Genomic DNA, 16,980 nt, shown 5'->3' with positions numbered 1-16,980 from the left:
TCAAATTGACCCGATTTCCATTTTTGAATGAATAAATAAAAATATAAGGATATTTTTGTTCAACCTGAAACTCAATGGCCGGGGCTTATTTATTGGGAAGGACATGTGGAATTGTTTTTATTTTTTTCCACTTATGAAAAAATGCCCACCCGCATTTATGTCCTTCATAAGAGGTTTGATTCAATCTGACCCAGATACAATAGCAGGACAGACAGACAGAGAAAAACACACAAAAACTAAAGACACACACACACACACACACACACACACACACACACACACACACACACACACACACACACACACACACACACACACACACACTTGAATGCATAGAGGAGCTGTTTGATCCTGTTTTCCCTTGATCTTTACCCTTTGTAGTGTGTACACAAAACTATCCTAGAACATTATAAACATTTTAGATCTTCCAGAAATGTATCAACATTTTAAATTTTCTCGCACTGTCCCCCCTCGCACCTGCACGCCGGAGGAGGGACTAAACATAGACATAACCTCAGTGTAGTAACAGTGTAGTGCAGAACTACAATTATCTACCAACAAAATGGCCAAAATATATTCTGCTCAGAGAGCCTTGGAGCTAATAATGGATGAGAGTAAGTTGAATGCATTTGAAGAAAACGGTGAAGTGGAACAGGAAGACATTTCTGAAGATGAGGATAATGTGGAGGTAAACTCAGAATTTGAAAGCAAATTGGAAGATGAACTTGACTCAGAGCCAGCTGCTGGAAGACCCCCACAGCCAGCCGCAAGAAGACCCCCACAGCCAGCTGTGAGGTCTGTGGACCCTCAAAGGACTCCAAGACACAGACTACATGCAGCAACTGTAACAAGTACATCTGTGCTATACACACAAAGAAGTTCTGTACATCATGTTTTTCCTAAACGGACTTGCCCATTGACTCACATGGTGTTCTTCAGCGTCACTTCATCAATATATTTTTCGGATATACTGTATTTTATGAATAGTGACTGTTAATTGTTTTTATTTGCTTTGTGTTTATATCTGTTCTATGTCATTTATATGGATGTTTCATTCTCTCTATATTTCACAGCCAATTACTTTTGGATGTGTGGTTCTTGTGTTCCAATCAGTGGCGTTTTCTCCGGAGGCCAAGGGAAGCCAGGCTTCCCCTGTTTTTTCGGATTTTAGTTATAATTTAAATAAATAAATAAAAACACTTTGTTTTTTTTCGGTAATTCTCCTTTGCTGTGTGTTCCTGCCGGACCGTCTCTCCGTCTCTCCCCCATTCTCATTGAGTATTTTACAAAGAGTGAAACAAACAGCGCCGCTCTAGATGTTATGGTGAAACAGTAGATTGCATTCACTGTTGCGAGAGGAGGCCAGCCGAATCTGGCTTCCCTTGTTGTAATTTTTTTTGAGGGATTGACCAATCAGATGAGGCCCACGTCATGCCCCTGCCAACCTGTGATTGGTCAGGGCCATGCCAAGGGAAGCAGGCCGCCTCCGGCTTCCGGCTGGCGATTTGATTGGATTGTGAGGCAAAATCCCTTTCCTCACAATCCAATCAAATCGCATCAACATCAGTTTTACTACTGTAACTGTCATCACCGCCGTTAGAAATTATCAAGCAAATGAAGCATTATGGAGGGAGGAGATTTGGCGTACTTAATTAAGCATAACTTCACTAAACTTCCGCTACAGCAGCAACTAAAAATTAAAGCAGATGACAGGCCAACGCCCACACTCAAGCTGTGTACACAGAGGAATAAGGGAATGAATCGGACGTTCAATGAGGACAATTATGTCCGCACGGAGTGGCTAACTGGAAGCGCTAAACTTCAGCGTCTATTTTGCTGGCCATGTCTTCTTTTTGACAAGAATTCGTGCTCCCTGAACAATCCTTGGGCAACTTCAGGATTCATCGACCTTGCCAACCTGTCACGGGCAATTGAGAGGCACGGTAAATCCAAAAATAGATTGTGCTGTGAAATTAAAGCTTTTTGGACGCGTCAGGATTGACGAGGCTCTGGATGTAGCAAGAACCATTAGCACAAAGAAGCACAACGAACAAGTCAAAAAGAACCGGGATATTCTGAGGAAACTCATCACTGCTGCCCTGTACCTTGCGCGTCAAGAGCAAGCATTCAGGGGACACAATGAGGCCGCTGGCAGCTCTAACAGGGGCAATTTCGTAGAGCTGGTACGTGCATTTGCAGAGTTTGACACTGCACTCGCGGAGCACTTGGGATCTTCAACCGTCTTCAGCGGTATGTCAAACACCATACAAAATGACATCATTGAGAGCATAGCTCGTTGTATCCAGGATGAGACTGATAAAGAAAGAAATTTGTCCTTCCATTGCTGTACAAGTGGATGACACATCAGACATCTCCAATAAGTGCCAACTCACTATCATAATCAGATACGTGAATGAAAAAGGCAGTGTGTGTGAACGTTTCCTCTGCTTTTTTTATGTCAGCTTAGAAAGAGACGCAAAAGCTGTAACATCAGTTGTCATGAGAGCCATCAGGAACTACAGTCCAACAAACAAATTGATTTGTCAGACTTATGACGGAGCAAGCTGCATGAGCGGACAGCACTATGGCGTTCAGGCTTTAGTGAAAGCACACTGCCCCAATGCGCTATTCATCCACTGTTATGCTCACATATTAAATTTGGTTTTAGCACAAAGCACAAACAACATTCAAGCAGCCAAACTGTTTTTTGCCAATCTCGATGCCTTCCACAATTTTTTCTCACGTTCATGTAAGAGATCAGCACTACTGTCTGAAGTTTATCGAGCTGTGCGTGTACCAGGGGGTTCTGCTGTGAGGTGGGACTTTAAAAGCCGCGCAGTACACGCCATCCATGAAGGACGCGGGTCGCTCTGTATCGCTTTTGACAGGATAATGACAGAGCTGGGATGGGACAAAGAGACCATTGCACAGAGTGCTTCCTTGAAGCAAAAATTGAGGATTTTGACTTCACCTTCCTGCTCGGGGTCTTTCAGTCCATTGTCGGACTCACAGAACCACTCTTCCAGGTTCTGCAAAGCAAGACGGCGGACATCAAAAAATGCCAGGATCGGATCATGAGCACTCTCAGCATTCTCAAAGCCACAAGAACAGATGAGACATTCAGTCGCATTTACGATGACACGGTCAAAACAGTCGGCGATCCTGTGCCCCGACGTAAACGACGTCGCCACGGCTGGGACGACCTGGAGCAGGGGTTTAACCAGCACCAGCAAGAAGGAGATGAGGAAACGGTTGTGTCTTTCCGGCGTCTTTACTACCAGATTGTTGACGGCATAGTGTTGCACATGACCCAAAGATTTGCAGATATGGAGCGCCTGAACTTTTTTCGGATACTGGAACATACATCATTTGCATCGTTCTGCAAGCCTGCTGCATTTCCCAGCAGTGAGCTGGCTCAGCTGATCAACACCTATCCATTCTTTGATGAGCAGAAGTTAAGGAATGAGCTGCACACGCTGTACAACAACAGGTTGTTTCACAAGCCACCAGGAGAGCTGATACAGCTTCTTATTGAGGATGACCTACACAGGGCACACTCTCCGAGGTCTACAAGCTACTCCAGCTCATGCTCACGATACCAGCCACCAGCACATCAGCAGAGCGCTCCTTTTCCTGTCTAAAAAGGATCAAAACGTATCTGAGGAACACGTGTGGACAGGAAAGACTTGTCAACCTAGCCACAATATCCATTGACTCTGTTGTTGTGGAGGACCTAAAGGCCGCTGGGAAGTTCTATGACATTGTTATTGAATATTTTGCCACCATGAAAGACAGGAGAATGGCCTTCCTCTTGAAATATGGTGAGTGAAATGCACACCCCTTTCTCTCTGTGGCATACCTGTTGCCTGAACTGCCCGTGTAGCTATGTGTGCAATTTCTGATGTGGTTCTGTTGGTTATTGTGCATTGCTTGCCTGGATTTAGCTGCAGGTGTTAGTCAGTCTGAAGTAGTTGTTTTATTGAAGTTGTTTAATTAGCACAGGGTGCTGCTATCTGAAAATCAGCACCTCGGATAGCACCCATATAGGGCCCGATCACCTGAATAGATGAGATTGTTTATATTTTTTTGTTACTTTTGGACTACGGACTGAACTAATTACAGAGACGAGGAGTGTTGCTGCACTTGCCATGTGTGTTAGTGTAGCAGATGTAAATATGCAGTGGGGTTTATTTAATTTAATTTTGTATAATCACACACATTCTGTGTTTTATATTATTTTATTCTGTGTTCTATATTATTGTATTCTGTGTTCTTCATTTTATTGAATGTTAAATACCTGGCAAGGTCGGAGAGCTGTGCTCAGCAGTTTATTGTTGTGAGGACTTTCATTTCCTTCCTTTGTGATTTTACTTGTTGTATATTGTGTCCCTCACGTTTCCTCTTTCCTTTTTGAAAACGTTCCAATGAGAGGAGTCACTGTGAGGGAAATGTATATAAAACTGATCGTTTTATCTGTTATCAGACATTAAACAGAGATCGTCTCAACGTTACGCTGACTCGGGTCTCGTCCATTATCAACACAACGCATACTGATACTTTGATGTGAACGTAAAACTTTAAAGGTCTCCTGATTTAGTTTGTGAATTAATGCTTCTTATTTATTCATTACCGAATCTGCACTGCGCATTGAGCGGCTGGTATTGCATTTGGGGGGGGGCTGTATAAATTAATAAGAACATGCTTAAATTAATAAGACGAGAGAGTTTCAGCTGGAGAGTGCGTGCGGACCTGTCGGTTAGATAACAGGCGTGTAAAAGTCCTGCATCTGTATGATACAAATGTGTGTAAAATGTTACCGGGTGCTGTAATCACTCATCTGGTTACGTTATTGCAGCGTATTTTTTTTTTTTAACATAAATTACATTTTTATCACAAAAAACGATGGACACTTCCATTGTTAAATTTGATCTAGCAAAGAGTATTTTCAAAAACTAATCATATATTTCATTTATATTGTTGGGGAATGAGTTAAAGACAATATATATAAGGAATTGTGCATGTTGAATTTAGTTCTGTATTTTTTTTAAACCCTGAAATATGTCCCGGGTCAATTTGACCCGAACATTACCAAAGGGTGCGAAATGTGAACATAACACAAGGGTTAAAGGTCACTGCTTCTTTTGAGTAGCAGTTTACAGTTTACAGTTCAGCAGAAGTTGAGGGAACATGACATACTGTAGCTACACCTCCTTGTATAACTCTTAGGCTGGCAGTTACCAAAGTTATTCTCAATACCATTGGAATCACCTGATTTCACATTTCTAAATACCATCTCTATGTTGGAGTGACCAGACCATAGGCTGGGTGCCATGGAGGACCAACAGCCTGGAGATCTTATTTCCAAGCAAAGACCAATCGGAGCTGTCAGAGTGAGTAGGAACGTGTGATGTGTGCTGTTCCGTAAAATGTCAGTGTTTAAGGTTTCATGAATGGTACGGGTGGAGTGCTTCTGTTATTGTTAGTTTGTTTGTGTGTGTGTGTGTGTTTGTGTGTGTGTGTTTGCTATCAATTAATCAATTAGCCTAATTGAAATTGGACTGAATGTATTTACAGCAGGAGACACACACAAAAATCTAAATCATAAAGCAAATACAAAAACAGTGATTCTCTAACAATGCTTTGGGATTTCCTAAAGTGGACTGAACCATCTATTTATTTAAAAATCACCTATATACTGTATATACTGTATATAATTTAATGCTGTTCATTTCTGAATAAATCAAATCAAAAATATTCATGACCAATGCAAATCTGCACAGTCAAACCAAGTACAAACCATTAGAAATACAACCGGTAAAGTAGATGGTCAAAGTTAATTATATCCCTGACAATCTTGCACCTAAATGAACAGCATGCAAACTTAAATTAGACATATCATGCACAGCAAACATTCAATTGATACATTTAAGGATGGCATGGTTTTATAGTTTATTTTCTTTTGTACGTATGATCTTGAGACATTTTTATTTATTTGTTATACCCTTAATCGTCCCACAGAGGGGAAATGTACCTTCTGCATTTGACCCATCCTAGTGTTAGGTGCAGTGCCATTATGTACCGCGCCCGGGGAGCAGTGTAGGGAACGGTGCCTTGCTCAGGGACACTTCGGTAGCACTTGGTCTTTCGGGGACTTGAACCAGTGACCTTCCAGTTCCCAAGCCAAGTCCCTATGGACTTCGCCACCACCGCTTTTCCCACCTTTTCACAGTGCTTTTCCATTTGCTGTGTGATTTACATGGCATGTAGCCTTCTTCTGAGATCAATAAAGTATCAATGGATCTGTCGAAAATCAGCGTCCTAAACCTGACCAGTCATCGTTGCTTCATGAGAAGTTGAAGGTAAAACTCTGAGAACACTAAGCTTCAGGAGAAGGTGATGTAAGGTGTGATATGATAAAGCATCAAACACATAACAACCTCTGCTAACCTGGTCAAGTCTAGCAAAACCTGGTTAATTTCAGTCAGACAAACCAAGCCTAGTCTTTTTGGAAGTATAAACAACATGATCAGAGTAGCATAACTCATGTTAACCAGACTAATTATCAACCACATAAATATCGAACCCCAAACCTGATCAGAATGCCAGTCCTCAGCCTGATCAGTCACGGTTAATATGATGTTTTAGGTGATGGAAGGTAGGAGAAAAATCCAGTGAAATTCACTAAACGCTGTTCAAAGTAGAAGCCAAGCCAGGACCCCGGCCTGGAACCTGCTGAAGCACAGTAGAAACCTTTGAGACCCAGAATAAGCCGCTTACAGCCTGCAGCTGATCTGATCTGCAGACCGGAACAACCGAGATCCACCCGGCCAGACCCGATCCCTGCCGGGTTAGGATTTGTACAGCAGTAGACCAGGAGAATACTGAACAACTGAAACATTGACTTTAATTACTTATTTAATTAATGAGGTTAGTTGAAAGCACTAATATTCAGTTTAAATAGCAAATATTTGGTTCAACTTAATATTAATGTTTCAACTAACCTCATACATTTATATGACATGTGTTGACATAATAAATTTAATTAAAGTCAATTTTCAGTTTTTCAGTGAAGCAACAAATGTGTCAATTCTCGTTTGGTCTGCGGCAACCGGCACGCGCACGCGCGCGCGCGCGCGCACACACACACACACACACACACACACACACTTGATATCAGCATATGCTTTATTGGTTTGCGACTCACCTTGCGCTGCGGTGAGAGCAGCCAGCAGCCAGCAGAGCAGCAGCAGGTACAGACCTCCTGTCCCCCCTCTCCTCCGCTCCATCAGCCCCCAAACATCATCCATACATCCTAGCGAACCCGGCTCCATGCTGCCCCGCTCCGGTCCCGAACAGCCCGAGGAACCACCGGAACCACCACCCGCAGATCCTGCTGGTGTCTGGTTAAAAAGATCTTCCGCACAACCCAAGTATCAATTCAAAATATATAATAAAAAACAAAAAAGCAGGATGTTGAGTCAGGAGGATGAGGAGGAGAGAGAGGGATGAAACAACCTCTCCTCTCCCCAAAACCTCCTTGGTCGGGGTTTGATCCCGAAAAGAAAAAAAGAGAAGAGAAATCCCAACAAGACACACCGCTGTTAGTTTCCTTCTGTCCGGAGGGAGGAATAAGTTCCAGTAACTATGCAGACAGAGGCCCCATTATTCAATCCCATTCACATTGATGCGAGGTGGGGTACAATCCACGCTGCCTTCCCGGAGGTCTGATCCGTCTGCCGGTGAGGACTGATGGAGAGGCTCGGTAGAAGAGGAGGAGGAGTTTGGAAGGGAGGGTGCGAACACACACACTCTCTATCTCTCTCTCTCTCTCTCTCTCTCTCTCTCTCTCTCTCTCTCTCTCTTTCTCTCTCTTCTTTACAGCTGGAGAGAGAGGGAGGTGGAGAGGCATTGGCAGATTATGGAGCTACTGAGCTACTGATCTACGGAGGCTGGAGGTAAAGCCCGGAGCTGGAGCAGAGCGGAGGAGAAGCTGGAGCCCGGCGGAGGAGGCGCAGCAGCGGGGGAGAGATCAGCTGAACTCTGCTGCCCCCTCTGGCAAAACTGGGAACTTAATCACATAGAGACCAGAGTCCCTTCATCAGAATGCTATTGGTAATGATTATACTAGATACTTTTTACCAGAGGTGGTAGAAGTACGCAGATCTTGTACGAGTAAACGTATCAGAGTGTAGGAATGCTCGGTTGCAGTAAAAGTCCTGCATTCAAAATGTTACTCAAGTAAAAGTACAAAAGCATTAGCATGAACATATAGTTAAAGTAGCAAAAGTAAAAGTAGTCATTGTGCAGATTGGTCCATTTCAAAAATAATATATAATGTGTTTTATAATCATTCTCATTTAAGTGTTCTCAAAGCTAAAGGGTCCGTGTACTTTTTGCCAGTTTGATTTTTCGTTGAAACCAAAACCCAAAAACGAAAATACCGGCCTTTTTCCATTTTTTATTTACAACGGAAAAACGGAAAACCAAAGCCATTTTCCGGCTTTTGTTGTCCGAATCCAAAGACGGATAACGAGAAAACAGAATAAAAAAAGTCTGTAGGCTACGTTAGCTTGATTTTCTCGTTTGAACCAAAAAAACAAAAATACCAGCCTTACGGGAAACCAAAGCCGTTTTCTGAATAAAAAAACGGATAACAAGAAGACCTAATTAAAAAAACGGTCTGGTTTTGGTTTTTGATAACAACTTCATTCAATTTTCCGTTTTGTATTGAAGAATGAAGAAAAAAAAGCCCGGTGGACCGGAAGTTAAAGATCATATTTTAAAATAAAAGACACAAGGATATAATGGCAATGCTGTAAAAGACCCATAAGTCTGACGACCCTTGGCCCCCCACTTTATTTCGCTGACCAGTGTCCAGCTTGTCGCTGTGTGACAACGTCATGTTTGTTGCATACCTGCAAGATTTACCTGTGACAAATGTCAGCGATGTGAACAGAACTTTCGCTCTACTTTCACCTGCACCCAGCACCAAGCAGGAGAACGATATATCATACAGTCGACCCCTAAAACAGTTCACTCAGTAATGGAACAGAATTTGAAGGAGTGAACTGAATTTGATGTTTGTCTAAACTGCTAAGAAGCTGACAGCTGAGTTAGAACAGAAAGACATGCAGGCCATAATCACTAGACGCTCAAAAGAGGAATGTGTGTGTAAGGCTTACATGAACTGAATTGAAACACTGTCCATTAGTTGATTAATAACAAGACATTCAATTCAAAGTTGTAGGCATTTTCATTTGTAGCACGCTGTAAATATGGACTATGAATGAACACATGCAATGTGGAAACACAAATAGGTTTATTCTCAAACTCATAACAGTATCAGACACAATGACTTTACTGAGAGTGAAGATGACATGAACATAGTTACTGTATGGTACTGAAGACAAAATACAGTATATTGCATTTACCTCTTCCTATAACTCTCTCTCCAAAAGTGGCCTCCATTGTTGTGCACAACAAAGTGTTCAAGCTCAGGTTTCTAAGTGATCTAATTGGTTACATGGCTTTTAACATGTGCATTTTGGGTGCAGGGGCTTGATAATTGAGTGTGGTATTTCAATGGCAGTATTTGGCAAACAACACACAGGCTGTCGGTTTTGAATAACGTGTCAAATGTAAATAAGAGTGTCTAGTTATTTGTTCAATCCAGTGTCCAGCTTGTCGCTGTGTGACAACGTCATGTTTGTTGCGATACCTACAAGATTTACCTGTGACAAATGTCAGCAATGTAAACAGAAATGTCGACCTACTTTCACCAGCACCCAGCAGCAAGCGGGAGAAATGTTTCAAGTTGTACTTGTGAAGTTGCGTCTACAATTAGGAGGGTGAGTAATTAAGCTTTTATTTCTGTAACGTTAAACTTATTGTTTTTCTTCAACAAGTTTGAATACATTGAAAGACAGAGGAGAGGCAGTATGTGCATTCTTAATGAACATACTTTGTATTTTGTATGAGTCAGGGTGTTATGCTACAGGTCCATGAAGACAGGCCCCACAGTGAGTTCAGGATGAAGTGTTGTTACTGTCTTAGTTACCGTCTGGTTCAACATGTTCCTGGGGATTCGGCTCATTTCAGACAGGTTAGACACAGCCAATAGTAAAACATCAACTTTAATATAACTAGCACAAGGTAGCTACTCCCCAGTAATGGACTGACTGGTCTGTGTGTGCTGCACAGAGGTCACAGTTGTGTTTTGTTCCTGTTCTGTTGTTAAAGAGTTATTTCCCTTCGTTCATAGTATGAAAGTAAATCAATTCATATCAGTCTGTATAAGAAGTTGTAAGTATAGAAAACATTTAGGAACAAAGATATTACTTTGTATTTACTCCTTAAAATAGCACAATGTTATTAAACCAAAAATCGTACCCTAAAATAAATAATACAAAGCAAACTAAATACGTATTTATTTGGTTTCTCTTCTTACAGGTGGGGCTGAAAGACTCGACCCCTGTTGAGCTGGAGCATCATGGCTGCAGGTGTGATGTGTGTCTCTCCACATGACTCCCAGTGGGTCCCCAGTACTCAGAGCAGCGGTACAAACCAAGCACTATGGCAAGCGCTTCGAGATTTGTCTTGGCAGATGAGAAGCACTATATAAATTAAATGTATTCAAATGTTCTCATTGTGTTCACCTGTTGCCCTTGTGTTTCTGCCTCCCCAACACGGCTGTGTCTTCTCCTGTGATTACCCTGCTGTGTAATTAGTCTTGTGCTCCTTGTCTGATCGTCGTCTTTCCTGACCATGTTACCTGCGTGCTCCCGTTTCTCCTGTTTCATGTGCTCCCCAGTTTGTTAGTGTTTATTGGTATCTTGTTTTTTCTGTCATCGGCTTGTTTTAATAAAGTTCGCCTTTTGTTACCTTTTTGTCTTTTTTAACTGCATTTGGGTCCTGGTTTTGATCCTATCCTGAAACTTTGTCAGGCTTAATATTTATCTAGATACCCCCAAAAACTTTTGCTTATTTAAAAAAGGCCTAACTGAAAGTATTATTTAATGTTAATAACGGTTAATTAGTTTGTATGTTTTGCACATGCTCCTATTAATATCTTGTTATAACTGTTTATTCTAGATCTCATTTACAGTATCTTCTTGATATTTTATATTCTATATTTCTATCATTGACCTTCCCCCTATTTTGTATGTACTCTTAATATTTAATTGTTTTCATCAAATATAACACATTCAACAAAACATGCTGCAGACCTTAGGAAAGGCAAGTTCATGTATATAGCACCTTTCAACACAAGGCAATTCAAAGTGCTTTACAAAAAGACATTAAGAAAAAGGCATTTAAAAACAGTCATTAAAAAGCAACACAATCTACATTACAATGACTCTAAACATGTAATAACGTGCTTTAACCACTAGGTGGTGCAGAATAAAAATCGTCTAGTTTACAATGTTAACACAGTTATACTGCTGTTTATATATTTTGTTATCCATTCCACACATATGTTGTTTTGATATTTGTAACAAAAAAGCGATGGGAAAATGTACATGTTAAAAGTCATGTAACCAATTAGATCACTTAGAAACCTGAGTTTAAACACTTGCATGGGATTTATGGGGGTTATTCCCTATCTTTATTCAAGAGCGTGGTCTTTAAATTTGAGAGCATACTTTATTGATTTCACGTTCAGAATATGTATTTATTTCCCTCAAACCCTGTCCTCACACTCAAATAGTGACTGCTTGCACTTAGATCTGCTCTGCTTCTGCTCAAACAGTACGCTTGCACTCAGATACATTGCTGTTTACAGATTTCCTGTGTTCCAGTTTAAAACCTTCTCCTCGCACTCAGGCTGTTTCTGTGCGCTCGTGAAATGTCTGCTCCCAGGTGTCCTTGCGGGTGCGTTCACTTTACTTATTAGAGTGTATTAGAGAGTAAGGGCGGTTACTCTTTGGTTTATAAACTACCGCCCTCCACGGCTTTATAACATAACATGTACTTCACTAGTTTAATTTACAACTTTTGGGGGGGGAAAGCACAGTTAGTATATATATATACCAGCACCTTACATAATAGCTACATTCAGTGGCGGACTGGGACTAAAAATCAGCCTGGGAATAAAATAAAATAGTCCCTCCGTTGCCTTCTGCACAAAACATAGTGTGAGGTGGTTGCTAACCCTTAGTTAATTTCGTAACAGTTGTACGGTTGTAGCTTTTCTCAGACGCGGAGGGATACTGACTTGTGAAAAGTAACTACAATTATACCCGGGATATGCGCTCATTATATCACGGCTAAGAAACATCAGATTGCTTGATTTGACTTGTCCATTTTATAAATATATACTAACTGTGTTGTGAAGTACATAAAGCTGTGGAGGGCGGTAGTTTATAAACCATAAGTAAAGCGATTGCACCATAAGTAAATAGAATGCACCCGCAAGGACACCAGGCCTGTATATGGCCCTCGGTGAAAAAAATAGCGATTATGGCCTGCATGTTTTTCTGTCCTAACTCAGCTGTCAGCTTCTTAGCAGTTTAGACAAACATCAAATTCACAATATAGACTAGTTGGACAAAATAATGCTTAAAAACGGTTCCATTTACTATGTGAACTGTTTTAGGGGTCGACTGTATAAGATATTGTACAAGACTCAAACATGTCACATGTCATAGCTAATCTCACATTTCTAAGCAGATTTGCAGGACGTCAAATGTTTTAATTTTAGAATGTCACAATATGACCGAACTCCATCCCTGTCATTTCGAGTTCTCCGTCCATTGGTCAACGCTGGGAATGTCTTCTTTTGACATCAACCAGGCATTTGACTCCAAGCTTAAAATGCTCTGGTTGATTATTTACAGCATTGTCCAAGAGAAAACTGACATCTGGGAACTGCTGAGCAAATTCCCTCTCTGCAGCTTCCTGGTCCTGGGCATTATGGAAGGGGTTGGTGCCAAAGTGGGACTCCCTTGTCAGCCTTCCAACCTCTTGATCGTAACAGTCGGCAGCCACTGATGCAACAGGCAAAAGGTCTTGTTCGACTCTCTTCGGACATCCCTCTCTTGCCAAGTAATTGGGTATACCTTTCCCTAAAATAAGTGTAGCATAAAGGATACATTCATTGCTTTATACATTGAATGTTTTTTAAAGAGGCTTAAGAGCAGAGGTGTGAATTCAAGACATGATGAGTTATTTTGAAATTCTGAGATGGCTTTAGACTTTCCTTTTACTCAAAATATATGTGTATGTAATTAGATTAGACTTTATCACATCTCTGCTTGAGAAACAAACCCGAACACAAACCTGGAATTCTGTGGGCATTCCATGCTTGCACAGCTCGCTCAACTCCGAGCTGGGCCAATTGGCAAGTCAAGGATGACACGCAGTATTTGGTCATGTTGTCCTCCATGTCCAGCTCCTCCTGATCCACAAGTTGGATCAATGCCAGTTTCAACGGGTAGTTTACCCTATTGTTGATTTCAGGCCAAATTCTTTCGATTGTGTGATTATGTCAATGCAAAATATAGAAGATATTAGCTTTTTTTTTAATAGATTAATGTACTTTCTTACGCACAATTTGTAATTATTATCTACCTTTAGCAATCAATTAAGAAGAAATAATGAATAATGAAGAAAAGCGTTAATTAATTACATGTTTTACAGATGTAGCACTTAATTTCAGACTCCAGCTTACAGCTTCCTGCCTACGACCTGCCTAAGACCAGAGGAATGTTAAGCCCTCCCACTATTTTCCAAGAGGGCGTTGCCAGATTTTCAATTTCAGGTTTTAACCAGGAGATGGCGCTTCATTCACAAATACAGAAAGACAAGTTTCATGGACTTTCAGATGTGTTTTGAAGAGCATTTGAACACATCAATATTTTAGATACTATACTCAAGTATATCTAATCTTGTAATTCAATAATATATATTCTTTATATATTAAATAATCATAATAATGGAAATGTTTACATTACACTTCTTTATTTGTTATGCTCATACTTTTACCTTTACAATAGTTCGCTTTAATAAGCAGTATATTTGTTTTATATTTTTGTGTTTGCTTCCTCCTGCTCCCTTTCGTACACATACTGTATGATTTATTATTATTATTAATATGAAGATATTATTAAGATAAGATAAGATGTCTTTATTGATTGAACATTTTAGTTTAGAATTTGCTGTCCCACGGTAATTCAGAAGGCTCACAGGTCACATTCCGACCATTATTTAAAACAATAGGTGCTTTCACACCGTCTACAGTTTGATTTGTATAGAGGGAGCTCTGTGGCTGAATGGCCAGCGATTAGGTGTGACGCATTTATCATAGGTGATCAGAGCTAACTGCCTGCCGTCAGATTTCGTTTAAAAAACAGATCTGATTTTAAGACTATTTCTGCGCTCATAAAGAATGATAAGAATAAGAATAATGCATATTGAACTAGTTTCATTAATTAGTGAGTTTATTTAACACTAGAACCACCAATCTGGTCAATTTGTGTGATGTGTGTTATGTGTGTGCAATGTAACTTTTTTTCAATAAAATATTAAAGTGTCCCAGTCCATGACTTTTCCATGAGTGTGTTATGTAGCACCCTATGTTGTTAAAAATTGCATTCTAATAGCGGGATTTGACGGCTTTAGGTAGGCCTATACAAAAACCTCTGGAGGTTTTAGTGTTAAGGTAATTAGGTACAGTAGAAGTCCTTTTTTTATCAGTAACGAATTTAGCAGTTGAACATAAAAGTCAACTAACTGAGGGTCACTTGCAATGACAGTGTTGTGTCTACTGTTAGCTTGTCACTCAGAGTAACCTACAGTTAATTTAGCTGCTGGAGAAGAAAGATCAGGGGGGAGGGGGGGAGAGAGCTGTGGTTGATGGGCCATTAGTTGTGTAAATACACAGCTGAGAGCTGCCGTTTCATTCAGACTGTTTAAAAAACGGTAACAACGGACTATTTTTCAAGATCAAGATCCCTCCGCTACGCTTTGGGATCCTGATCTGCCGACGAAGCTCCATTAAAATATAAATATTTTTTGTGAATTACTGAGTTTAGGCACGTTAATAACGTTTTAATGAAGTTGAATATAGTATATTCATATTTGTCAGTGATTTCATGTCATTTCATGTAGATCTGTAATAAAAATATTTTTGGGGTATGGGGGGATCTGGGACCCGGAGTAATCTGCGGCCGTGAGCTGTTATGTGCCATCATGACACGCATGGTGTTCTTTTTTTATATATTATAATGAAGTGCGAGCTGTGTGCTCGAGTCTTCCTGCCTGTCGGCTCTGCTCATGGATGTATAATAAGGCTCTGCTGCTCCGAGATGATGGTCTAGCTTCAGCAGCTACATTACCTACGGGTGCGTTCGTTAATATTAACTGCGCGTCCGGAGTCACTGTGGCACAGACTGGACCGCTGGTGAACAGCTGTTAGAACGGGACGTTCAGGTGTTCAGAGTAGAGCTCCCTGTCGGAGCGGCAGAGCGTGATGTGAACTGAAAAGTTTTTCTGTGGCAATATTATTTAAGGAATCGTTGAGCAAGCTAGCTAGCATATATTGTCACTATCTGCTAACGTTAGCTTTAGCCTTCTATTTCGAATAGTTTTTTTCATAGGCTATAAACAGAAGTGGTATAAGTATATATATATTGTACTTGAGTAAAAGTAGAAGCACTCAGATCTTGTACTAGAATAAAAGTAGAAGTACTCAGATCTTGTACTTGAGTAAAAGTAGAAGTACTCAGATCTTGTTCTTGATTAAAAGTAGAAGTACTCAGGTCTTGTACTTGAGTAAAAGTAGAAGTACTCAGATCTTGTACTTGAGTAAAAGTAGCAGTACCAGAGTGTAGGAATACTCTGTTACAGTAAAAGTCCTGCATTCAAAATGTTCCTCAAGTGAAAGTAGAAAACTATTCTCATCAAAATATAGTGAAAGTAGCGACAGTAAAAGTAGTCATTGTGCAGATTGGTCCATTTCAGAATAATAGATATGATATGTTTTATAATGATTGATCATGAAAGTGTTCTCAAAGCTGGTAAAGGTGCAGCTAGTTTGAATGACTTTGTATACTGCAGGGTAGCTTGTGGATTTACTCCAGGTGGAACTAAAGTCTGATTTAACACTTGATTATATTTCACATCATTCATCCACATCTGGAAAGTAACTAAAGGTATTAAATACATGTAGTGGAGTCAAAGTACACCATGTACCTCTGAACTGTAGTGGAGTAGAAGAACAAAGTAGCAAAACATTGAAATACTCAAATAAAGTACAAGTATCTCAAAATTGTGCCCAAGTATAGTATTTGTTGAGTTTATGAACTTAGTTACTTTATACCATGTGGCTATAAAGATAGAAAGACTAAGCCTTGCACAGAGGCATGAAAATACATTTTCAAAATGCTCAACAATGCTGCCAAAATTATAAACTGACTGCTACACAATTAAAATAAATGCTTTTATATATTTTTATTAGATGTGACTCTTTGGCGTTTCTGTTATTATTAACACTGCTGCTTTAGCTGTTCTGACTGCTGAAATCCTCTGTTATTCCTCATTTTAAAGCCGATATTCCGTGGGGTGGGGGAGCCAGGGGCTCGGATCCTTGTTACCTTTTTCATACACATGAGTTTGCATACCAAAGCCTCAGTCACCTTAATTCATCTAATAAAAACATCTCAGGTCAGTAACACTCAAAGCTAAATGTGCAATACCATGTTCAGCTATGTTACTATTTATAATGTTATTGTTGTTACATCAGAAGATGTACATATTGGAAGGATTTCTTAACTTACAGTAGGCTATTTTTTACAATGTGTGTTGGAAGGATTTATTAAATTACTATGAATATTGTCATTGTTGAACGCTTTTAGAGAAGGATGAACTATAAGCCTGAATTACATAACATTTTATACCTAAAAACATAAAAGCCACAATAAATAAATCACAATTATTGTAGTTATTGTTACCTCCCGTATTGCTTTCAATTCACAAGCTTTT

The 16,980-nt window shown here is 40.1% G+C and overlaps 1 protein-coding gene across 4 annotated transcripts in view; it reads right to left on the bottom strand.

Moving 5' to 3' along the window:
- The window catches only part of dcc (DCC netrin 1 receptor), a 496,426-nt gene extending 488,624 nt beyond the window's left edge, over positions 1–7,802 (bottom strand). For all 4 annotated transcript variants that reach the window (XM_079658229.1, XM_079658231.1, XM_079658232.1 and 1 more), the window contains exon 1: positions 7,205–7,802. In XM_079658229.1, coding sequence (XP_079514355.1) covers positions 7,205–7,331 — 127 coding nt within the window. In that variant the 5' untranslated portion in view covers positions 7,332–7,802. The remainder of the gene's footprint in view (positions 1–7,204) is intronic.
- Between the last annotated feature and the right edge of the window lie 9,178 nt (positions 7,803–16,980).

This window comes from Notothenia rossii, assembly GCF_949606895.1.
Source record: "Notothenia rossii genome assembly, chromosome: 11".
In the NCBI taxonomy this organism is placed as follows: Eukaryota; Metazoa; Chordata; class Actinopteri; order Perciformes; family Nototheniidae; genus Notothenia; species Notothenia rossii.
This window is presented reverse-complemented; position numbering and strand designations above follow the sequence as displayed.